The 25,116-nt window shown below is 44.7% G+C and overlaps 1 protein-coding gene across 2 annotated transcripts in view; it reads left to right on the plus strand.

The window, feature by feature from the left end:
* Positions 1–25,116, plus strand: part of USP34 (ubiquitin specific peptidase 34) — a 143,233-nt gene that overhangs the window by 32,947 nt on the left and 85,170 nt on the right. For both annotated transcript variants that reach the window (XM_073672310.1, XM_073672311.1), the window contains exons 4-7: positions 4,201–4,251; positions 17,384–17,533; positions 21,357–21,424; positions 23,359–23,551. In XM_073672310.1, the coding sequence (XP_073528411.1) occupies positions 4,201–4,251; positions 17,384–17,533; positions 21,357–21,424; positions 23,359–23,551 (462 nt within the window). The remainder of the gene's footprint in view (positions 1–4,200; positions 4,252–17,383; positions 17,534–21,356; positions 21,425–23,358; positions 23,552–25,116) is intronic.

Genomic DNA, 25,116 nt, shown 5'->3' on the forward strand with positions numbered 1-25,116 from the left:
AGGAATAAACAGGAAGAAGAACTCGACCACGACTCGTGTATAGGCATCAGACCGGTAGGTCCCAAGGAACCTGGGCGAACCGGGGCGGTAGGAAGAGCAGGACGCGAACTAAGACCTGCTTCCTGGTATGAACAGAGCCAGTAACAGCATCTGGTCTGTAATACCATGTCTGTAACTTGAAGACTTGAAGAGGTCTGCTTCTGAGGAAACAAAAATGTGAGTGTCGACAAACTGACTCGAATACTACAGAGTTAGCGGAAAACGGATAAGCACACTGTAGATGCTAATAAGGGGGGGTTAGCAGGTCTGAACTGCTAGGGATAATGGACGGAGAGCCCAGATATAGATAAGTGCCTGGAGCACTACATGGAATTATGCCATTGAAAAGAGACAGCTGTAGCTGTGTCCATAGATGTTAGTGGATCAGACCAACTGCAGAGGGTACCCGACAGTTGATACATAAGGAACCTCAGAAAGGAGATAATGGAGGTTGCTGCATGTACGTTCTTAAATAGCAGTGGCACGTTCTTAAATAGCAGTGGCAAGGAAACACTTTGTTACTGGTCCGCCTTAGTCCGAAGGACTGTTGGCAGGATAGGCAACCACATAGATCAGATATCATTAGGAAGTGGGCAGGAGTTGGCATTGTTTTGCCTGGGTAGATGTGCCATAGGTAAGGGCAAAAAACACCGTTAAAAAAGTAATAACTCTAGAGGCACCTCGGTTCTGACCCACTAAGACTAGTAGGAACAGTGTGAGGGATAATCTAGGTGAATTGAGGGCCTGTCCGTAGGGAAAGGCATACAACAGCTCCTTTGTACCATAAACAAGGTAACCTGCATAGGCAAGGCACCCTGCAGGTACCAGAATGGTAACTGACCAGAAACCGTGGGTTGCAGAAGAATTCAGAACGATAACTGCTCTGAACACCATTTCCTGACAATACCTCATTCGCAGGGTGCACTCAATCAGATCTCTTCGTGATTGGAGGCGAGAGACACTCTCGAGAAGAGATTGGTCCTTGTGGAAGAGGATCGTCGTCCTTGACTCAGGCCTGCTTGACCGCTGATACCGGGCCGTTCATCATGTCTTGTGACCTGGAGGAACCGGTTGGAGTCAAGATCTGAAACCGACTCGGGTAGCAGGGTGAAGAGGTCCAACTCTAAAAGCGAGACATGGGAGTAGTCCTAGATTATGTAGGAACAAGGAGTCCAGACATGAAGCTGGAGGGGACCCGCTCCCTGGAACTGTGCGCGATCTGCTGTAGTAGCAAGCATCTGATACATCTTGAGAATAATCAGAGCAGCTGAGGCGGATGGCTGTTAGCAGTCGCGAAGGGACCTCTACCAAAGGTTGGTGAGGTCGGTACCGGATACAATAAGGCGGCAACCATCGGAATACCGCTTTCGATCCTGGTGGCGGGGAGCTCCGGAGAGAACTGTGTGCTTGTGTTACGGTCGATGCGCGGAGATTCCTGCTGACCTATGGATATTGGTACCCTGATACCATAAGTCTTAGCATGGTCTGTCCCACAATCTGTACAGTTTTGGAATGTCCCATGAAATGTCCCACAAACGCTATGGTTTTGGGATGGAATCTTCCTACAAACTCTATGGTTTTGGAATGAAATCGTCCCACAAACTCTATGGTTTTGGAATGAAATCGTCCCACAAACTCTATGGTTTTGGAATGAAATGTGCTAGAACTGTGGATTGAAAAATCCCATAAACTGCTTTTGAAGTTTAGGAAAAAAAATGTGGACTGGGCCCGAGGGGCCGAAGGCCGGGATAGGGCCTACCTGGTCCTATGTGGGGGACCCCGGTGTTGATTTTCCGTGTGCTAACAGTTGAAGGAGGGAGCCGCATGTGACAGAGGCCGCGGCTGGGAGATGGAGGGCGTGGCTGTAGCTGTGCCAGAGACAGCGGCTGGAACTCCGACAGAGGCCGTGGCTGGCGCTGCGATGGAGGCCGCGGCAGGCGCTGCGACGGAAGCGGGTGCTGGCGCCGGCGGCTGCTGGTGACGCGGCGAGGGGACTGCGGCAGTAGCTGAGGGGAACGCGGCTATCGCGATAATGTTGGCCGCAGCTGACGAGGAAAAACGGCAGGGCTAGCGCTGTGACAGGGGCAGCTCTAAGATGTAGGACGCGGCTGATGCTGTGACGTAAGCCGTAGGTGTGGCGCGGGCAGCGACAGTAGCTGAGAACCCGGCGGCGGCAGGCGCCAGATGGAGGCCGCAGGCCGCGCGAGTAATGGCGCCGGCGGGAGAAGGAGGGGGCGTAGCTGGGAAAAGAGCCCGCGCTGAGCGGTGAGGAACTAGGCCGAAGCCAGGGCCTAAATTATGAAAAAGGGCTGTGCTCTCTGATGGGACCTGACCCTGTGTTCAGAAACCAGTGCACTAACCGCTGTGCTGGCTGTCCTGTGTAGCTCCCACCACCTGAAGAAAGGACTGTAGCAAGGAGGGTACCTGGTTTCTGGAGAGGCCCCGACTCCTCCTTCACAGTCCTGAAGACTGCATCAGGAGACCCCCGGTTGAGGGGTGGGTCCCTGGAATAGGAACGTCTTCCTTCCCGCATCACCGCGGTCCCCGGCGGTGCTAAAGACTGTGTCGACCCTGCATGAGGGGAAGACCACTGACTAGTGATCACCGTCTTTCTCACGGCCCGCTCCGAGGAGGGGGCTGGGGTGGGGAAAGGCAGGACCATCCGCCACAAGTCACCCCAAAACTCTTCGGAAGAGTTAGGGGGAAAAAAGGGTCTTGCCTGTTAGACAAGAGAGTGGACGATGTGGGCAACACCACATTATTCTCTGTCCCAAAAGGTGGGAAAACAGGGTGAGCTGTTACACCCTGTTGCCCAAAGTCACAAGCTGTATCTGAAAAAGAAAGTAAAAACATTAATAAAACACAACAAGATGGTAGAGATGGGTCTGAACGCAGACCCATGTCTTGCCTCCTTGGACACTAAGCAAAAACTGGTTAGTTCACTCCCAGTGTGGGTGTAGCCTGCTGGGGAGGAGTTAACCTTTTTTTCTTCCTAGTGTCAGCCTCCTAGTGGCAGCAGCATACACCCATGGTTTCCTGTGTCCCCCAATGAAGCGATAGAGGAAAAAGGTTTTAAATTGTAAAAATAATAAGAAGTCACAAAATAAATGTGTATTTATTGGATTAATATTTTTCAGTTCTTTATGTAAAAAACAAAAATAAACAAAGTACATGTATTTGGTATCACTGCATCGGAACAACATGACCTATAAAACTGTCAAACTAGTTAACCCATGCAGTGAACACCTTAAATGGGCAAAATTATGCTTTTTCATCATACTGTCAAACAAAAAGTGGAATAAAAGGTGATCAAAATGTCAAATTTAAATAAAAATGGTATAGCTGAAAACGTCCTCTTGTTCTGCAAAAAAAACAAGCCGCCATACAGCTCCATCAGCAGAGAAATAAAAAAGCTCACAGATTAGTGATGCAAAAACAAAACAATTTTTTTTTTTAGGAAATTGTTTTTAGGCAAAGGCGGCAAAACATAAAAAATAGAATGATATAAATGTGGTATCGCTGTAATCGTACGGACCCCAAGAATAAAATTGTGTTAACACTTTTACCACATGCGGAACGGCATAATCCCCCCCCCCCCCCCCCCCTCTTCCCGGTCACCAAATGCAATTCCTGAATGGCTGGTTATTGTTCATTCTGCCTTCTAGAAATCGGAATAGAAAGCGATCAATAAATGTTGACCGAAAATGGTACCAATAAAACCATAAACTTTTCTCGCAAAAAATAAGCCCTCACATGACTGTTGGCAAAAATATAGAAAGATTATAGCTCTCAAAATATGGCGATGCAAAAATTTTGTTTTGCATAGAAAGAAAAAACATTTTTTTACTGTGACAACAGCCAAACATAAAAACCCGCTATAAATAAGAATACAGTTGTTTAATCACTTGCTCGAGGAACTGCGCTGAAAGAACTGACATGCTGCAGTTTTCAAAAAAAAAAATATGATGTGATTAGGCTTATATTATATGTCCCTGGGTCCAGCAGAAATAATGCCTGTTTACGGCAACCTGTATTCTGCATGTGGCACAACCACTATAGGAGGCCACAACCTGCGACTGTGCAGAAGCCTGATGTCTGTGATATTCGCTCATTGTAGCAACTAAGCACTTGTTTTATTCTGACTTTTTTTTGTTTTTTTAGGATATCTCTGCGCAAGAAAGCAATCTCCTAGGGGCCTTCTGTGACATGAATGTAAGTGTATTATGATCATCTCGTTTATAATAAGAACGTTCAATATCAATACAGTTTTATAAACACGAAATTGACATTTGTAGTGATGTGCGGACAGAGTCCCCCCACTTGAAATAAATGAGCGCTGGAGTATGAATGTATCGCTCTGTTGAAAAATCTGTAATGAAGGGTAGATGGCATAGAAGTATTCAGATTCTTCCTGATTTCCACCTAGCAAAAAGCAGCTAATAAATAAAAATTGAAAAAAATCCAACTAATTCTAAAAAATTACCTGTGTGTTTGTCACATATGCAGTGAATGGCAGAAGCATTTGCTGCTTAATTTGACAAATTTAATGGTTTGAAAATTTTTCCTGAAAGTGGTTTCTAAAAAAAAGTAATGCCTCATGCTCTACTTTCAGAATACAAGACCACGTATGATTACATTGAAAGATATAAAAAGTTTTGCTTAACTGAATACAGGAGAAGACACAGGTGTACTGGTTTTTAAAGGAGGCATGTCACCTCCAAAAAATGCTATTTACCTGCAGATATAGTGGAATTTCGCAGGTAAATTGTGTTTAGTTCTTGCCTGGCTGCCTTACCAAAGAGGCAGTCCTTGTGTAGAGTGGACTAGGCTCTTGAGCCTCTTCCACATGTTAACCCCTGTGCAGACGTACATGTACATCCATATGTGCCAAGGAGTTAATGTGCACTAAACATACCTGTATAAGGCTCCAAATATATTTACATGAGACCTTAAAATAAAGAAATTGACACTTTTGAGAGATTCCCCCCCCCCCCCAATTTTAATGGGCTTAAGTGGTTACATTTCAGTGAAATAGTGTGGTAGAATAAGAACGTAGTCCTTTAAAGTGAACCTGTCACCTGATTGAGGCTAACCAAACCACAGGCAGCATGAATCAGAGCCTGGCTGTGGAGATGCGGCGCTAGGTGTGTGTGTTTGTGTGTGTATATATGTATGTGTATAATATATGCACACTGCTCAAAAAATAAAGGGAACACTTAAATAACAGAATATAACTCCAATTAAATCAAACTTCTGTGAAATCAAACTGTCCACTTAGGAAGCAACACTGATTGACAATCAATTTCACATTCTGTTGTGCAAATGGGATAGACAATAGATGGAAATTATTGGCAGTTATCAAGACACACTCAATAAAGGAGTGTTTCTGCAGGTGCGGATCACAGACCACATCTCAGTACCAATGCTTTCTGGCTGATGTTTTGGTCACTTTTGAATGTTGGTTGTGCTTTCGCACTCATGGTAGCATGAGACGGACTCTACAACCCACAGAAGTTGCTCAGGTAGTGCAGCTCATCCAGGATGGCACATCAATGCTAGCTGTGGCATGAAGCTTTGCTGTGTCTGTCAGCGTAGTGTCCAGAGGCTGGAGGCGCTACCAGGAGACAGGCCAGTACACCAAGAGATGTCGAGGGGGCCGTAGGAGGGCAACAACCCAGCAGCAGGACCGCTACATCCGCCTTTGTGCAAGGAGGAACAGGAGGAGCACTGCCAGAGCCCTGCAAAATGACCTCCAGCAGGCCACAAATGTGCATGTGTCTGCACAAACGGTTAGAAACCGACTCCATGAGGGTGGTATGAGGGCCCAACGTCCACAGAATGGGGGTTGTGCTCACAGCCCAACACGGTGCAGGACGCTTGGCATTTGCCACAGAACACCAGGATTGGCAAAGTCGCCACTGGCGCCCTGTGCTCTTCACAGATGAAAGCAGGTTCACACTGAGCACATGTGACAGACGTGACAGAATCTGGAGACGCCGTGGAGAGTGATCTGCTGCCTGCAACATCCTTCAGCATGACCGGTTTGGCAGTGGGTCAGTAATGGTGTGGGGTGGCATTTCTTTGGAGGGCTGCACAGCCCTCCATGTGCTCGCCAAAGGTAGCCTGACTGCCATTAGGTACCGAGATGAGATCTTCAGACCCCTTGTGAGCAAGGCTGTGGAGTTGGAGTCAGTCGGTGCTCATTTTTATACCGACGCCACCAAATGGACCGACTCCTAAAATATATAATAAATTGGGTACAGTAGTTCAATGCAGAATGTGCTGAATATTTTTTCATAGGGATTTGGGAAAGTTATGAAATGTCCTATAAATGGCTGTTCTATTCCTGATCTAAGGCTACATTCACACACAGCATTTTTGCTGCTTTTTTTGAGGATACGTTTTTCAGCTGCAAAAGTAGATCAGCTTTTTTAAAAACCGCATCACCTGAAAGGTTTTTGAGCTCATAGATAATGTTTTCAATAGCAAAAGCAGATTAGAAAAATGCCGCACAAACTGACATGCTCATTCTTTGTGAGGATCCGTTTTTGAGCCCAAAAACTGATCCTCACAAAACGATGTGTCTGAATGTCATATCTTGAAACTCATTGACTTTGCTGGGATGCCCAGAGTCACTGCATTTTACTGCAAAAAACGGATCTGCAAAAACGCTGTGTGTGAATCATGGCCGTAGCCAGCAAGGGGCAGGGGGGGCAGCTGCCCCGCCCTAGAAGCAGGGGCACGCACCTATCAAAACTCGCTTGTATGCTGCAGTGCTCCTGTCCTGCATCGGCTCCAGACTGCAGGGGGCAATCTCCCCTCCTCTGTCCTGTCTTCTGCAGTCTTCACCAGAGAGAGGAGGGGTGCCTGCCCTGCACAAGATCCGATTCCTGGGCCCCGAGCTGGAGAAAGTGAAAGTACTACTTCTCATCTCTGTCACAGGAAGGTAACTAATGCTAATATTGTAGGTGATTATTATGTGCTCTCTGTACAATGTGTGAACGATATGTGCAATGTACCGTTTGCTGTCTGTAGCTGTGTGAGGGTCGTGATGACATTCCACTCGTCCTCCAGTCACTCCAAATTCAAACTATGAGCATGGGTCAACCATTCAAAGAATGAGTCGGACAACAAGCTGGTTCAAGCTCAGAGCATGCTCAGAAGACTACTACAGTCAACGTCCTCAGCATTGTTCTGAATTTATTTTTTACATGCACAAATCTAAATACACTACATAATGGGAGGGGAAAGGGGTTGTCCGGGGCGGGGTAAACCATGAAAGTCCAGTGTCTGGCCACTCCTGATTGGTCCACATCTCCTTATCTCAGTCTCTGGGCAGATATTGCAGCCGTCAGCTTATAATCTTGTTTCGTTTCTCTGAAATGTCTTGGCAACACTGGAAATGTCTTAGTTTAAGTTTCGATTTGAGTAATTACGTAGCAAGGAAAGCTTATTGTTATATGACACAAAATGGTGGTTAGTACATTAGCAAAAAAGCGTATAAAAGTTACAAGAATATAAAAGTTACAAATATATATATTCTCTTTTACCCTGACATTCCCCCCTAAACACTAAGCTTTCCTTTGCTTTGGGGCCTTTGAGACTGTCCATGTGTGGGGAGAGGGGAGGTGGATTTCTTCACCCAATCATCTTAGAAACTGCCCCCTTATGGGACGCCCCCAAACAATTGAGTCCTATCCTGGATGACACATGGAGTTCTCCCAACTGATCCTAAACTGAATCTTTCAATTGGACTTTGTTATGGGGGGGTCTGGTCAGACTTGTTCAAAGGAGTGTATTTCTCTATATAAGGGGACTATGCAGCACAGGACCACCAGGCCCAATACTAGTAGACCTCCCATTACTAGACAAACTTGTTGGAGGAATCCCTTGAGCCCTCCCAACCAACCTGAGAAGAAGGAGGTATCTACCCCTGTGTGGTAGCTGTCCACCCTGGGACAGACAGTAAGCATATGGAAAGGATATAGAAGAAGGTAGTCATCTTTTATAGGCTCGTTCTGTCTCTCTTGCAGTGGGAGGTGTGAATCCAGGTGCTCCTGCCCTCAAGCTTCAGGGCCGTCGGGGTGGTGAGAAGCACAGTGTACGGTCCCTCGAACCGCGGCTGGAGGCAGTCTTTCCGGACAAACTTCTTCACATACACTAGATCGCCTGGGGTGAAATCATGTACTGCATCACCTGTAGATTCTGGGAGAGAAGCAGATACTGGAGAGCGGGTGTTAGTCAATTCTTTGGACAAAGCAATTACAAATTTTACCACTCTATCATGTGTTTCAGACAACTCTTGGGGCCTAATCTCTCCTATCTTGGGTGGGGTCCTAAACAGAATTTTATAGGGAGTCAGCCCATGTTTGGCCTGAGGAGTGTGTGTGATATGATACAATACTATGGGGAGTAGGTCGGGCCAGGGGAGGGGATGATCTTGGGTCATTTTCAAGAGCTGGGTCTTGAGTGTGGAATTCATCCTTTCCACTTTGCCTGAACTGGCAGGATGGTATGGAGTGTGGAGGCCCAAATCTGTTCCCAACATGTTCCAGAGTTCTTCGTAGATATTTGTTGTGAAAGCTGGTCCTTGATCCGATTCTATGATTTGGGGAACTCCAAATCTGCAGGCAATTTCGGTGATCAGTTTCTTGGCTGTGACTTTAGCAGTCATGTTGACAACCGGGTAGGCCTCGGGCCAGGCTGAGAACATATCCACGGCTACCAAAACGTACTCCTATTTTCTTGCTTTAGACATTTGGATATGGTCGACTTGTATTCTCTGCCAAGGGTAGTCTGGTTTAGCCAGGTGTTGGAGAGGGACCCGTGCCGTACACGTTGGGTTGCAGGTAGCGCAGACAGAGCAGGATTTTGAGTACGCAGTCACAGTGGAAGAGATTCCAGGTGCAAAGTACAGTTTCTTGATCCATGCCAAAGCTTGATTCTTTCCTCTGTGTGTAGGCCCGTGAGCCCATGCTGCCACAGCTGAGTACATGCGTCTAGGCAAGCAAGGCTTCCCATCCACTTGGTAAAGAGTCGAGTTGACCTTTGAATCTTTGCGACCTGCCAGCACGGCTCCTGCCGCTTTCCATTGCTTGACTTCTTCAGTGGGGGTCTCCCTTTGTTCCTCACACAATTTTTCTTCAGGCATCCTGACCCCCCTGGATTCCATTCGTGTCTCCGCTGGACTTGTATGGTCTTCCGCCGGCTGTTCTTTGGCTCTTGCTCTAGTGAGCGTCACAGCTACGGTTTGCAGGGTCTCTCCCATCTCTTCTTCCTTTTCCTGCCACTTTGATGACACATTCTCCACTGCTGCAGTCTTGGCTGCTTGGTCAGCTAGGTGGTTGCCCCTGGCTTCTCTGGATTCTAGTCTTCCATGAACCTTGACCTTCATAACAGCAACCTGAATGGGTAGTTCCAGGGCCTTCATTAGGGCCTTAATCCATGAGACATGTTTCACTGGTGTACCTGCAGCTGTGATGAATCCTCTAGACTTCCACAAGAGTCCAGAATCATTGCAAATTCCATATCCATACCTGGAATCGGTATATATATATATTCGCCTTTGTTCCTGCTGCCAGGTGGCAGGCCTCTGTGAGAGCCACAAGTTCAGCTTCTTGTGCAGACATGTATGGTGGTAGAGCTTCAGCCTTCAGAACTGTTAGGTCTGTTGTGACAGCATATCCCGTGTGGAACTTCCCTTGAGGGTCTGCGAAACGGGATCCATCAGTCCATAGGTGCAAGGCAGGGTCTGCGAGCGGATGTGCCACCATATTCTCTGGAGCAGAAATCTCTTCCTGCAAAATTTTTATACAATCATGAGGTTCCACCAATGGACCTTCACCCTCTTCACCTTCCCCCCTAGAAGGTGGAAACAAAGTGGCAGGATTGATAGTCAGACATCTGGTAAATGTTATATTGGAGGGCAACAATAGGGAACACTGCAGCCGCAGGTGTCTTTGGTTGGTTAGATGTTTCGGAGATGTTTGTTGCAGAACAGCTGAGAGATCATGGCCGGCCTGTATAACTAGACCATGTCCAAGGACGATATCAGCTGACTTGTCAAAAAGGATGTGAGCAGCGTGGACCGCCTTAAGGCACGTGGGGGCAGTTCGGGCGACAGGGTCCAGGCGGGCTGAGTAGTAGCCCAAAGGCCGATACTTATGATCATAGCGTTATGCTAGAACTCCAGAGGCATGACCTTCCGATTCCGAGACAAAAAGGTGAAATGTCTGAGTATAGTCTGGTAAGCCCAAGGCCGGGGCAGAGACAACAGCCTGTTTAAGGCGGTCAAAACATAGTCTGTGTTGATGAGAAACACGTGGATTTTCAGCATGAAACCAAACTGAGCCTTCATCCCTGAGACAGTCGTACAGAGATTGCATGAGCTTTGAGGCATCAGGGATCCATTGTCTGCAGTAAGTGATGAGGCCAAGGAAAGTCTGCATAGCGGAATAGGTGGTTGGGAAGGTGATATCCATGATGGCTTGCTTTCTTTCTTCAGTCAGATGTCTAGCACCTTGTGAAATACAATGTCCGAGGAAAATGACCTTGGGCAGACACCATTGGACTTTGCCTTTTGAGACTTTACAGTTAGCTGAGTGAAGAAACCAGAGAAGGGATGCTGACATCTCTGGCAAATTTTCTTCAGTGCCGCATAGTAAAAGATCATCCACATACTGTAGAAGGGTGACCTGAGGGTTCTCTTGAACCCATGGCTCCAGAATAGACTTCATAGAATGAGTGAATTGGTTAGGAGAGTTCTGGGCTCTGCGGAGTCCTGGTCCATGTAAACTGTGCTCCTTGAAAGGTGAAGGCAAAAAGAAACCACGAATCTTCGTGTAAGGGTATACTGAAGAAGGCGTTGGCCAGATCTAACACCGTAAACAAGGTGGCCGTTGGAGGCAGCTGAGACAAGAGGGTGTTTGGGTTAGGTACCACTGGAGTTTCTAAAATGGTAGCTGCATTGACGGCTCTGAGATCCTGAACCAACCGGTATCTTGGAGACTCTCCCGGAGCGGTTTTCTTCTTTGGCTTAGTATCCTTTTCCATTTTTAGCATGGCTTTTTGGAAAGCTTTGACAATGTTCACTACGTCGTTAAAAGAAGAAGAACGAATCTCAGGGCGTACCCTCAGAACGTCATCTCTGAGAGCGTCTTGTAGGCCATCTACTAGGGCCTGAACCAACAGGGCGGCCTGCATCTTGACGTGAGGACTGTATCCGAGATCCTTAAAATGCATGCTGAGTCTTGCAGCAGATCTTTCCACAGATTCATCAGGGTCTTGTTGAACATCTTGTACAGACCCAGCTTGATCTGACAAGCGATTCTGAGCCCAGGCTTTTAACTGTTTCATGTATTCTAGGCCGGATTCATACGTACTAAGGGGTCCTGCTTTTGTGGAATCCATAGCCTTTTGAAAGCTCTCCGTTTTCGGCTAAGTGAGCCTGGCATTCTGCAGCCAGAGTAGAACCAGCAGCAAGGGCAATTTTACGAACCAATCCTCCAGCATGGCTCATACAGGTGTTTGCAGGGTTGACTATGGCCCTCACCCGATGTGTAAGAATGTCACCATAGCCTATTGACAGAGTGACAGGGCGTCCTGATGGGTCTACTAGGTTCCGGGAGCGGCAGGGGTCCCAGACTTCTGAGGGGCTGGGGGGGTGGTGCTCTTTCAGCAGTTGCTTGGAGCAAGGGCCGGAGTATGGGCAATGAATGTGGGGCGGAGGATGCCATAGGAAACATATGGGGTAAAGGGGGGAGGGCTGGAGTATCTTGAGCCCATCCCTCATCTGGCTCCGTATCGTCTTGAGTAACAGTATGTTGGCGGAGGGAGAGCAGTCTGGCCTGAAATTCTGGGGGGGTTGAGGAGGATATCCCCAGGGTTGTGGGTGACTCCCATAGGAAACAGGGGAAGCGTCTCAGCATCGTGGACTGGAGCAGAGGGTATCACATTAGTTTCAGATGGGTACTCTGGGACTACGGGCTTTTCCACCTGTGCTGGTGGCTGGTAATATGCACCGGACGGATCTAGTAGTGGATATAGGCTGGATTGGGGCTTTCCGGGCCTCCCACAACAAGTAAGAGGTGTAGCAAGATGGCCGTGGGAGGGAGGAGTTAAAATGGAAGTGGGATTATTCTTGGAGGCAGGAAAAGGTGTAGTAAGATGGCCGTTGGAGGGAGGAGGTGGGAGTGGGGGTGGGATTGTTCTTGGGGGCAGGGAAAGGTGTAGTAACAGGCATCAACGGGGTTACGGCCAATTTGAGGGCACATAACAAATCACAATCTGCAGCTTTCATGTATCCGAACAAAGGCTCGGCATTCTCTGTTCCCCCCTGCACCATCTACTCTAAGATGTGCCTGAGCCTGATGCAAAAGTCGTCACCCAACTTTCCCTTTCTCTGTGTGACGCATTCTTTCCAAACTGAAGGCTGGAGCCTGCCTGTACTAGATAAGCCTATCAATTTATACAAATTCTTAACATTCCTAACAGCCTTCTTGCCTTCCCGTGACTCTACTAATTGGATAACCCCCACAGCACCGTCCGGCAACTTGTGAAGTCTCTCAGATTTGAATATACGCAACATTTTCTTATAGAATGCAATGATCTGTCGCGACTCAGATCACTGGTGCAGTCGACAGGTCGCCACTCCTCAGTGTAGAGGCACCTCTCAATACACCGATAAGACAGAGAGTAACCTCTCAATCTGTCTCTTCCCTAACCTTGAATGGCGACTTTACAGTACGACTCACCACGGCACCCTGACTGACAGCAGAACCCCTCCTTATGAGGTTTCTCTGTATAAGACGAAGAGCACCTCTCAATTCGTCTTCTTTCCTACTACGGCACCACCCGTCAGTGTAGAGTACACCTCTCAATACACTGACAAGACAGAGAGTAACCTCTCAATCTGTCTCCTTTCCTAACACGGCATCACCCGTCAGTGTAGAGTCACCTCTCAATACACTGTTTCCTAACCTTGACTTTACAGCAGTCTCTGTATTAGACGAAGAGTACACCTCTCAATTCGTCACAGATTCTGACAGCACAACACCTTACACTACAATTCAGGAATGCTTTGTAACCTTGACTATCAGTCACGGGAGGCAGCTATCTAAGAAAAGTACAGTGACCGGGGGAGGAGGAGGTGGTGTGCACACGAGCACGCGCAGGCATGCAACGTCACTCGGTTTAACACTTGCTGGTTCAGGACGTGGTGCGGGACGCCCAAGGTCTCACCACTCGACCGGTCACCCACCCAGATCCAACCTGACAACCCCACAGAAACCGCTGCGGCTGACACACAGGCAAGTGAGACATATAAAATACATCTCAACTTACCGTGTTCGATGGAGGTTGATCAGGCCTCAAATTCAGCCACCGCGGTCACCACCAGGGAAGTCAGCAATATGGGTCCGGGAGGGTGGCGTACCGCTAGCCACGCCCCACGTTGGGCGCCATTTGTGAGGGTCGTGATGACATTCCACTCGTCCTCCAGTCACTCCAAATTCAAACTATGAGCATGGGTCAACCATTCAAAGAATGAGTCAGACAACAAGCTGGTTCAAGCTCAGAGCATGCTCAGAAGACTACTACAGTCAACGTCCTCAGCATTGTTCTGAATTTATTTTTTACATGCACAAATCTAAATACACTACATAATGGGAGGGGAAAGGGGTTGTCCGGGGCGGGGTAAACCATGAAAGTCCAGTGTCTGGCCACTCCTGATTGGTCCACATCTCCTTATCTCAGTCTCTGGGCAGATATTGCAGCCGTCAGCTTATAATCTTGTTTCGTTTCTCTGAAATGTCTTGGCAACACTGGAAATGTCTTAGTTTAAGTTTCGATTTGAGTAATTACGTAGCAAGGAAAGCTTATTGTTATATGACACAAAATGGTGGTTAGTACATTAGCAAAAAAGCGTATAAAAGTTACAAGAATATAAAAGTTACAAATATATATATTCTCTTTTACCCTGACAGCTGTCATCTGTTTATCACACTCTATCTATCCCTCCATGTGTTCATCTATCTATCCATCCCTCTATCTATCTATGTACAATTAAACTGATGAATGAGACTAATGAACAACAGCTAGAAGAAAATTTAGGATTCAGTATGTTTGAGATGGAAGGCCACAGTGCTGTTCATGTAACTGAAGTACAAACAGATATTACAACAGAAGAACAGCAAAATTATACTTTAGAAATAGATGATCTTGTTGAACCTGCTTCAAAACACTTTCATATTCATCACATGTGCTGTGTTGTGCACACGCTGCAGCTGGCAATAAGAGATAGTCTGCAAGAGGGACATGCTGGAAATCTGATTGGAAAAGTGAGGAACTTGGTTATTGCCGCCAGAACCCCTAAAATTGATTCCATCTTGAAGAGACGTGCTGGGAAAGGGGCAATTGTCGATCAAGCCACTCGGTGGGGCAGCACTTATTTAACGATTGAGCGATTGCTTGAACTAAAACAGTTTCTTATAGATATGGCGAACCCTCAGGTAACCCTAAATGAAGGTCAATGGACACAGGTGGCTGAATTGAAGGAATTGCTTAATCACCCATTTACCGTGACTAAAAAATTACAAGCTGAGGATTTAACTCCTGGCATTTTCATAAGGGAGTGGAAGAACTTGCTATTTTGCCTGTCCCAAAGAGGAGGTTTAATCACAGATGGCATTTCTGCTTCAATGAAACGGAGAGAGAGACAGCTATTGGAAAATAAAATTTTTCTGGCAGCTGTTTATATGGACCCAAGTCTTCGTATACTTCTTGATGATCAACAGCTTACTAAAGGAAAAGAAGCTGTGACTGAGGTAACAGTTAGGAAAAGTGGTCTACAGGAGGACTGCAAGGCGCAAGAGGACTTGGGTCCTGACAGAGCTACTGCTGCCATATCTTCATCCTCATCAGATGAGGAGTTTGACAAGTATTTGGATGACATGGAGCAGGCAAAGCATTGCCGCAAGGAAAAAGATTTCACTCCGTCTACTATAGCAAGCAGATAGACCATATTTCAGCAAAATGTTTCACTTGCTCTCAAACAAATAGAAAAATTCAACCGAACTGACTCTGCATGAGACAATTACTTTATACCCGGAAATTTAGAGATGTTGCCCATGTGGTTACGGCTTTGCCTCTAACCCAAGTTAGTGTAGAGAGGTGGTTCTCTAGCCTTAAAATTATTAGGTCAGATTTGAGGTCATCTATGAAGGAGGATCTGATGGAGGCAATTCTATTTCTTAAAACAAATTCATAGACTGCACAAATGTTTAGTATGTTTTTGTTGAAAACTGTTTTTTGCCACTTATATTCGTTATTACATATTTACAATTTATTACAGTTTTTGTGTTCTAAAGTTGTATTCCAATAAATATATATTGTGTTCTAGCTAAATATCTTGATTATTGTATCATAAAAATGATTAAATGTCTGATGTTCACATTGTACTACAATAAATTTTTCACTTAAATATAAGCAATATATGTCGGCGCAAGGGAAATGTCGGAGTCGCAGGTTTGGCTTACCGACTCCACAGCCCTGCTTGTGAGACCATATGCTGGTGCGGTTGGCCCTGGGTTCCTCCTAATGCAGGACAATGCCAGACCTTGTGTGGCTGGAGTGTGTCAGCAGTTCCTGCAAGATGAAGGCATTGAAGCTATGGACTGTCCTGCCCGTTCCCCAGACCTGAATCCGATTGAGCACATCTGGGACATCATGTCTCGCTCCTTCCACCAACGTCACGTTGCACCACAGACTGTCCAGGAGTTGGCGGATGCTTTAGTCCAGATCTGGGAGGAGATCCCACAGGAGACCATCCGCAACCTCATCAGGAGCATGCCCAGGTGTTGTAGGGAGGTCATACAGGCACGTGGAGGCCACACACAATACTGAGCCTCATTTTGACTTCTTTTAAGGACATTACATCAAAGTTGGATCAGCCTGTAGTGTTTTTTTCCACTTTAATTTTGGGGGTGACTCCAAATCCAGGCCTCCATTGGTTAATAAATTTGATTTCCATTGATGATTTTTGTGTGATTTTGTTGTCAGCACATTCAACTTTGTACAGAACAAAGTATTCAATGAGAATATTTCATTCATTCAGATCTAGGATGTGTTATTTGAGTGTTCCCTTTATTTTTTTGAGCAGTGTATTTTTACATATACTTTTAAAGTTCCAGTATTTCAGAGAAAATATTCTTTAAAGATCTGGCTGGTGGCCATAGTTGGAGACGAGACTAGTCCAACTCACCCCCTGGCAGACTTTTCTCCCATAGCGAGGGACCTGTCAGTCAGCCAGAGCGGTGCCAGGAAACGCTGACCGTGCGTGCTCCCAGACTAGTCTGGTGTACAGTTATGGTCCCCGGTCAGATCTTTAAAGTTTATTTCAGAGAGTAGTATACCTGGCTGCATTTGTGCAGTCAGTCTCTGCTTCAGGAAAAATGGCAAGTTTAGGGCAGCACCTCACCACAAATAAATTGACATGTAGGTATTGCTTGCAAGTATGCCAAAAGGGGGATGATCCAAAGGACAGGGAAGCGGCAGCAGCATCCACGGTAGCAAAAAGTATCTTCTTCTTTATTAATACATTACATAATACAGGGAGACCGCAATGTTTCAAACTTACAAGATATAAGTCTTTATAAAGCCATGGCCTGTATTAAGTGATGTATTAATAAAGAAGATACTTTTTGCAACCGTGGGTGCTGTTGTCGCTCTCGTCACCTTAGGTTCTGCTTCATGGGCAGCATGAGTCAGATGACTGATATGTCACCAGGTTTTTGCTACCCCATCCGAGAACGACATAATGTAGGGTCAGATGCCCTAATTCCAGCGATTTGTCACTTACTGGGCTGTGTTATCATTTTGATAAAATCATTGTTTTATCTACTACAGATCTATCAGTTCTTTAAATGTTGAGCTCTGTATAAACTAGCCCCCACCACTGATTGCAGCTTTCTGCCTATGCACAGTATACACAGAAAGCTGCTAATCAGTGATGGGGCGGGGTTATACAGAGCTCATGAATAAGGAAGACTACTTGGCAGCAGGATTACTAGTCCTCTAGTGGTGATCTCATGCTGATCAAACAGTGCTTTTATCAAAACTACAGCAAGCAGCCCAGTGACGCTGGAGTCAGTCTTTCTCTACATTATGCTACTCTCAGATTAGGTGGCAAAAACCTTGAGAGAGATTCCCTTTAACAATTCCTTTAGGGAAATTAAATTCTCCTATGGCAGTTCATACTGTGGCTGTTTTTTTGCCACCAGTGTTTGTTCCCCCTAGCAGTGTATGTTGTTTGTATTGTCTAGTACATTGTTTCCTACTTTTCTTTCAGGATGTAGAAGTCCCGCTGCACCTTCTCCGTTACGTCTGTCTGTTCTGTGGAAAGAATGGGCTTTCTCTAATGAAGGATTGCTTCGAATATGGATCACCGGATTCTCTTCCCTTTTTAATTGCTCATGCTTTCATCACTGTCGTGTCCAATGTAAGTTGACAGTGTTTTAAACTTTTTATCCTGAATTGCATGGTGGTCTACATTTTCAGGGTAGAACCATACAAGTAAGAAGTCCAAATATTCCATAGCAGGGTGTAGCATAAGATTATATTTTGAATAATTTGTCATTATTTAGGGTGCAATAAATGTAACAATTATCCTAATCCTAGAGGCAAAGCATCTGACTGATGGAAATCTGTCACATCAGTTAAAACAGTTATTGGATTTCCAATATCTGAGCCGTTTGATATGCAGAAAGTAAAGAACTATATTGTTTTAACCCCTTAATAACCTTTGACGTATATATTTTTCACAGGTTGGATGTAGGCTCAGCTCCATAGATATCTGCCTCTACAGCAGTGACTAGAGCTAGCTCTGATTTGCTGCAGTTCACCCATTTACGGTAGATGCCACTGTCTATCTTGGATAGCGGCATTTAAATGGTTTGAAACTGTGCTGACCTAATCGGCTCGGGAAGCCATTGATTCGTTCCACCCCCTGCAACACAATCAATTGTGGGGTGCCAAAGGATTAGAATGGCAACCGAGGGCCTACTGAAAACCCCATTGATGTAATTTTGGCACTGCAAAGGCTGGGCTTCATAGATTATTTTGACTATATACCGCACTACTCGCAGCTTCAATTGCCTAGATGGAATAAAGAAAACCTGTTTAAATGTAATTAAAAAAAAATAGTTACGTTTAAATTGCCCAATTGTACTAATTAAAAAAAAAAAAAAAGCTAATTTGGTATTGCTGTGTGCATAAAAGTCTGATCTGTCAAAGTATAAAACTATTACCCATACTATAAACACCATACCAGGAAAAAATGAAATGCAGAATTGCCTTTTATTCGGTCAAAGCTTCTTTGAAGAAATGCATTCATGAAAATGTTCTATGTAGCGCAAAATTCTACCAATAAATACATCAACTTGTTGCACAAAAAAACAAGTTTTCACACAGCGTCATCAATGGAAAGTCTTTTTTTTTTTTAAAGCGATAAGATGGTGTATAAATTTGCGATCTCTATAATTATATTGACCTGCAGAAACATGTTGCCAGATCAGTTTTTACATTAAATACTGCAAACCATGGCGAATTTTCCTTCACCTTTCATTCCACTTAGAATTTTTTCAGTTTGTTGTAAAATTTCATGTTTAATAATGAATGGTGTCATTCAAAGCTTCAAGTCGTTCTGCAATAAAAAAAAAATAAAAATCTCTCGTACAGCTATATCGATAGGAAAATAAAAAGTTATGGCTCTTGGAATAAGGAATAAGTGGGGAAAAAACTAAAGCTAAAAAAAATGGCTGTCTTTAAGGGGTTAAATACCTGTGGATGTATCCACCTTCCTGCTGGGCATAGTTATGGCAAAGCTAAGGGAAAAAAGAAAAATTTAGATGATGAGATGCATCAGGAGCAATCTTATTGTGAATTGTTCTGCAAATATTCTTGTTCCAAGCAGCGTTGCTCTTTCCTCCCCTGACAAGCAGGTTCTTATGTTTTCAGGCATTTGTGAATGTTTTGTCTTCCAGGGACATAAGAGTCCATGCTAGCTGACCTTACTCCCCAGAAACTCCAGCATTCCTGTCATTTACTTACTCCTTCCTTACATGGCCAATTTCCGTTTTTTTGTTGTCATTTGTTCCTTCCCTTCTTCCAAGTGCCATAACTTTTTTTTTTTTTCCTTTGCATTATTGTTCTGTCCGCATAAACATATGAGGGCTTGTTTTTTGCAGAACGAGTTGCACAATTAATTTTACCACAGTGAACTGGAAAATGGGGGAAAAAAATTCCAAGTGCGGTAAAATTGCAAAAACAATACCACAATTCTGACATGGTTTTATGGGAATTGTTTTTATGGCTTACAACATTGTGCGGTAAAAATTACCTTGCCATATGATTCTCATTAGTACAATTACAGCGACACCAAACTTTTAATAGTAATTATTTTAGTAGTGAAAATAAAAATAAATCTTAAAGTGAATCATTTTTTTGTTGCCATTTTCCCAGGTTCTTAATTCTTTAGTTTTTAGGCTGATAGAGTTGTGTGAAGACTTATTTCTTGCGGGTTGAGACAATGTTTTCGATACCATTGTGGGATAGATATGACATTTTGATTTCTTATTATAGCATTTTTTTGTGATATTCCTACGACCAAAAAACCTGCAATTTTGGGGTTTAAGCTATTACTATTTTTTTTTTTTACAGTGCTTACCAATTGGTTTAATTTTTATATTTTGTTAATTTGAACTTTTCTGGACCCAGCAATATCACATTTTTTTTTATTTTTATTATCTTTAATTTTAATGTGGGGAAATAAAGGCGGTTTGAACTTTTTTTTTATCCTATTTTTTCCAAGTCCCTTTACAGGATTTGAACCTGCTATAGTCTGATCGCTTGTGCTACATACAGTAATATCACAATATTTCTGCCTATAGTAAAAGCCACTGTCTTCTTTGATGGGCTGGGTTTTAAGAGCCCTCCGTAATGACAGTCATGGAGGTCTTCAACAGACTCCCAGTAATTATAGCAACCCATTGGCACCCTGCAATCTCGTCACGGGGGGTGTGCCCATGGGCACATAGAATGATGCACTCCCATGATCATGCTCTGTTAATTCTGCTTTCAGTTTGACAGTGACACTTAACAAGTTAATAATAACAGGCGGAGCTGTGCTGTTAGAGCTCGCATGTCAAACTCTGACCCACGGACCAAATCTGGCCCACATACGGTGATTATATTTGGCTGGCAGCGTCCCCCCCCCCCCCACACACACTTCCCCCATTATACTGTATGGAGGAATATGTGGAGCCCATCATTGTGTATGGAGGACTATGTGGGGCCATTATACTGTATGGAGGACTGTGGGGCCCATAATACTGTGTGGATGGCTGTTAATAAATATCAAGGTTGGCCCACGACTTTGTCTAAGTTTTTTATTTTGGCCCTCTCTGTATTTGAGTTTGACATCCACTTGTTAGAGGTACACACCTCATGAGCCCACGCCATACACCCATGACCAACCTGCGCAGCACATGTGTGTTGGATGTCAGAAAGGGGTTAATAACATAATTTGTGCTTCTCAAAAATGAAATTGCAACACCAAGAAGAAAAGTCATGGAATAATGGAAATCACAGGATGGCTGCACATCTTAATGATATGATAAAATGGGAACCAAATTTCAAAACATCTTGTTGCATTGAGTGTGAGCTTTACAGGCACAAACACGCTCACTTACATGCCTTGACTGCTATCGGTGAGGTTATTAATGGTTGTCTAAGGAGTGTTCTGCCGTTTATCAATGTAACATTCCAGGCTGCATCATGTTGCTCCTGGTACTGTGAGCAGCCTACATGGCCTAAATGTGCTACCATGGCCTGCAACATCTCCGGACTTGTCTCCTATCGAACAAATCTAGGATGTCCTTGTCCAACAATTGCAAAAGTTGCTGCCAGCAGCGGATCTTGATGATTTGCCTGAGTGCTTTCAGCTTGGTAGAACATCCCTCAGGCTACCATTAATAAACTCATTGATGGCAGTCAAGGTGTGTAAGTGCAGGAATTTCAGCACATGGAGCTCATACCCGATCCTGAATAAATCAAGATGGTTGGAAAATGTTTACATTTTATTTTATTATTTGCATATTAACATGTCTTTCCATCCTGTGATTTCCATAATTCCACAACTTTTTCTTCTTGGTGTTACAATGTCAATGATAAGTGTATATATTTGTTTAGTCTTTGGACTATTGTGTCAGCGCATAATCCAGTACTTGTTATAAAAATGTATTTTTGATATTTTTCCTTTATAGATCCGAATATGGCTTCACATCCCAGCTGTTATGCAGCATATTATACCCTTCAGGACCTATGTTATAAGGTGTGTGTACATATATAGCAATTACTTGGTTTGTGAAAGACTAAGAAAATAAAACAAATGATCTGTGATAACTTGTAGAAGGTTTGGGGGATTACTGCTGGGACATTACAGGTCTCCAGATTGGGGCTCTGAAATCCCCTCTTGGTATGACTGGCAGCTACATGTGGTCTCCATTAATTTTCTATGGGATTGCCGAAGATAGGTGGCGGTCCGAGCACAGTACCCCACTATCAGCAGGCTTTCAGCTAGATGATAGCATGCACTGTTGGGTACAGCACTTTTATGTCTGCATTTGGGGAAACAATGGGCACCACTAAGGGGCTTAAAGCTATCCCCTTCATTTGCTTTTGGGGTACTAAACCGTCAGCATGTCTTTGTTCAGACTCTTCTCAACTGCCTTATAAGCTCTTTAAAGAACCAATCCAGGATTTTTTTTTCATTGCAGCTCTGGAGTGGTGCAAATAATTTAAGCTCCCTGCCCCTGTAATAATCTTACCAATTGGCGTCTTTATCTGCTATCGGCGCAGCTCCGATCAGTCTTTTGGAGTTTGTGACCTGCCGGATCTCTCCAGTGTTTGTTGGGCGGGCCTGAGGTCACTTTTCAATGTAAGTCTGTTAGAGCCAGAACGAGGATCTTACAGACTTGCATTGAGCCACACTGATTGGCAGAACGAGGAACTTTTCTCCCTTGTTAGAATGGAGCGCAATGGACATGTGCGACCCGCCCTCCTTTCATTCCCTATGGGGCTGCCAAGCTCTGTGCTTGGCTTCTTCCGGCAGCCCCATATTAAATTAATGGGGCAGTGGCTGGGCGTCCAGTCTGCCATACCATCTTATAATGGGGATAAAAGTTCCCTGTCAGGAATCAAAGTTTCCAATTCTTCAGATTGATGGGCATCCGAGCAGTAGAGCATCCACTGATCAATAAGTTATCACCTACTCCCTGGAAAGGTGTTAACTTGTTTTTACTGAACAACCCCTTTAACACAAAATTCCTGCCGCATAATAGCATGTTGGTTTAGTGGCTTAAAATCTAGTGACCGGATCTTTGGAAAAGGATTCTAACCTTTCAGTTTAAAGCGTTTGTGTGTCAATCATTAGATATAATGTCGGGCCTCCTTTTTCTGTCCAACTGGGAAGCGATAAACTGTATTAATGGCTGTAATGGACATGCGTACAGGCTATATGTATAGAGAGTGCTGGGACAGTTGGGGATGTCACTCATCAGCTTCTGCCTAAACACTGCATTCAGGAAACTGGACTGTCACTTTAAAGCCAGGTCTACATGTACGGCTGTCACGGTTTGGAACGCGATGTATGGACGGATCAGTGGCAGGTGCATATATGTGGCTGCTGAGTTTGTCAGGAGACCCACGGCTGGTAAAGTTCTTGCGGTTAGTTCTGACCGTGGATGTCTTGCGTGTGAAACCTACCTAATTGCTAGTTCACATGCTGGGGGTTTCATTGGGTTTTTTGGAAATCCTGTCCAAGCGAAGTTGAAAGCCTCTGCACAGAGAAAAGACTAGCTTACTGCGGGCTTTAATATTTCCAGCATGTCAGTTATGCACATTTATGGCAAGTTTTGATCAGGGATTTCACTCCTTCAGTCTATAGGCATGAAAGCTGCACTTTAAGGATTTGACTGTAATGACTGTTGGATATCCTTGTTCTAATGGTCTTGTAATTATATTCCAAATTCGAAGCTCTTAATTTTCTGCTTTTCATGTAGCACTTACCTTGCTAAATATCAGAAGTGCAGTGTCCCACGGGTGCCGCTAGAGTCCCTAAGATGAATACAGAAAGAATACTGTTTCCACCAGTATATAAGTGTGCGCTCAGCCAGTCTGCACCTACTTTTGCTGTAAATGAAATGTAGGAATGTAGATCTCTGAACGTGACTTTGTGATATTATTTTTTTGTTTTGTTCTCCCCAGGTATTTGTGTAAGCTGTCTGACCAGGATCTACGGCAAAGTGCAGCCCGCAACATGGCTGACCTAATGTGGAGCACGGTGAAGGAGCCCCTGGACACCGCTTTGTGCTTTGATAAAGAAAGCCTTGACTTGGCGTTCAAATATTTTATGTCACCCACACTGACAATGAGACTTGCTGGGCTGAGTCAGATAACGGTAAGTGCTCCGTCTTCTCCATGGAAACCTTTGTCATGTGCCAGGTTTGCTTTTATTCTGGTTTTAATGAATTTACATCCCGGCTTTCTTTTCTAGCGAAATACGTTTCAAATGTGAAGTCAAAAAGCTCTTGTCAAATTGTATGTGCCCTTTCAATAAATGTATTTACAACTTTTCTCTGTTCAAGACTTGTTAGAATATAAGATTTGTTGAAGTAGGGGTTATCTGGGAATTTGCTTATTTTTTCCCTATGGGTCTAATAACTTGCAGGTACTTGCTATCTAAAAGCAAACAACAAAGCAACGTCTTCTCTTCCGCCCTGCTGTATGTTTATGGACTGTCACTGCTTATGTCATGCTGATTGACAGCCAGCTCCATTGTGCCTAACTGAGGAGAGCCAGCTGTCAATCAGTATGATGTCAGCAGTGACATCCTGTAGACGGAGCAGACTGGAAGAGGAAGAGCTGCTCTGCCGCCAGGTAGAAGAGTCAGGTTAGCAACTACCTGTCAGTAAGTTCTTAGATCCATACAAAAAAAAAAATCACAAAGTCCCCGATAACCCCTTTAATGCTTGAAGTATCATTTGTCGTTCATGACCATTTTTGCATGTTGTCTGCACTGTCGACTTCTGCGTTGCGGAAGACCACCATGACTGAAACCAAAAGGACCCATTTATAGTCAGTGGTCCATCATGCGCTGCTGTTGAATGACATGTAAGGAGTTTAGCACTTCCGGTAATTTGCTTGATCTGCCTAGTTAGACTTGGGCTACAGGGCAATATGTGTCTCGTTACATTGAGATCATGGTGCTGCATTGTCACATATCTCGACATCCCAACTATTGGTTTCCTTTGGTGTTGCATTGCAATTTACTGCAATACAGAGCCACAAATATTTTCAATCAGGTTGGATTCTTTGGTGCAAGTTGCACGCTACCCACTTGCTGTTCGCTTCAAGGAAATATGTCATCCCCTGGGACGTATATAATCTATTAATATGGGCATACAGGTGATAGAAATGTTAAACTAGTCCTACCTGTATGCCTCATATAAGCGGTCTTGGTGTTGAGAAATGTTATTTTATATCTTTATGCTAATGATTTCTTCCAGGCTCTGGGCCAAAGGATGCCCGAAAGAAATCCCTGCCTCCTCTCCATTATAGCGCCACCTCCAGTGCCCTGTGATGTGTAGTTGTCGAGCTGGAATCTCGTGCCTGCGCCCTGCACTCCCTTCACAAGCCGTACTTCTTCCTCCCTTCTCTTCGGAGGTCACTGGCGCGGAAGTCAGAACCTTGCCTGCGCAGAAGATCCCTGAACACACTGCCCAGAGAAGGGAGGTAGAAGTACGGCTTGTGAAGGGAGTGCAGGGCGCGGGATTCTGGCTCCACAACTGCACGTTACAGGGCATTATAATGAAGAGAGGAGGCGGGGACTTCCTCCAGGCACCCTACGCCCCGGGGCCTGGAAGAAATCATTAGCCTAAAGAAATAAAATACCATTTCGCAACACCAAGACTGGTAATATGAGGCATACAGATAAGACTAGTTTAACATTTCTTTCACCTGTAT

Source organism: Phyllobates terribilis, unplaced genomic scaffold, assembly GCF_046119375.1.
Source record: "Phyllobates terribilis strain yellow unplaced genomic scaffold, ASM4611937v1 Scaffold_3__8_contigs__length_932513732, whole genome shotgun sequence".
Classification (NCBI taxonomy): Eukaryota; Metazoa; Chordata; class Amphibia; order Anura; family Dendrobatidae; genus Phyllobates; species Phyllobates terribilis.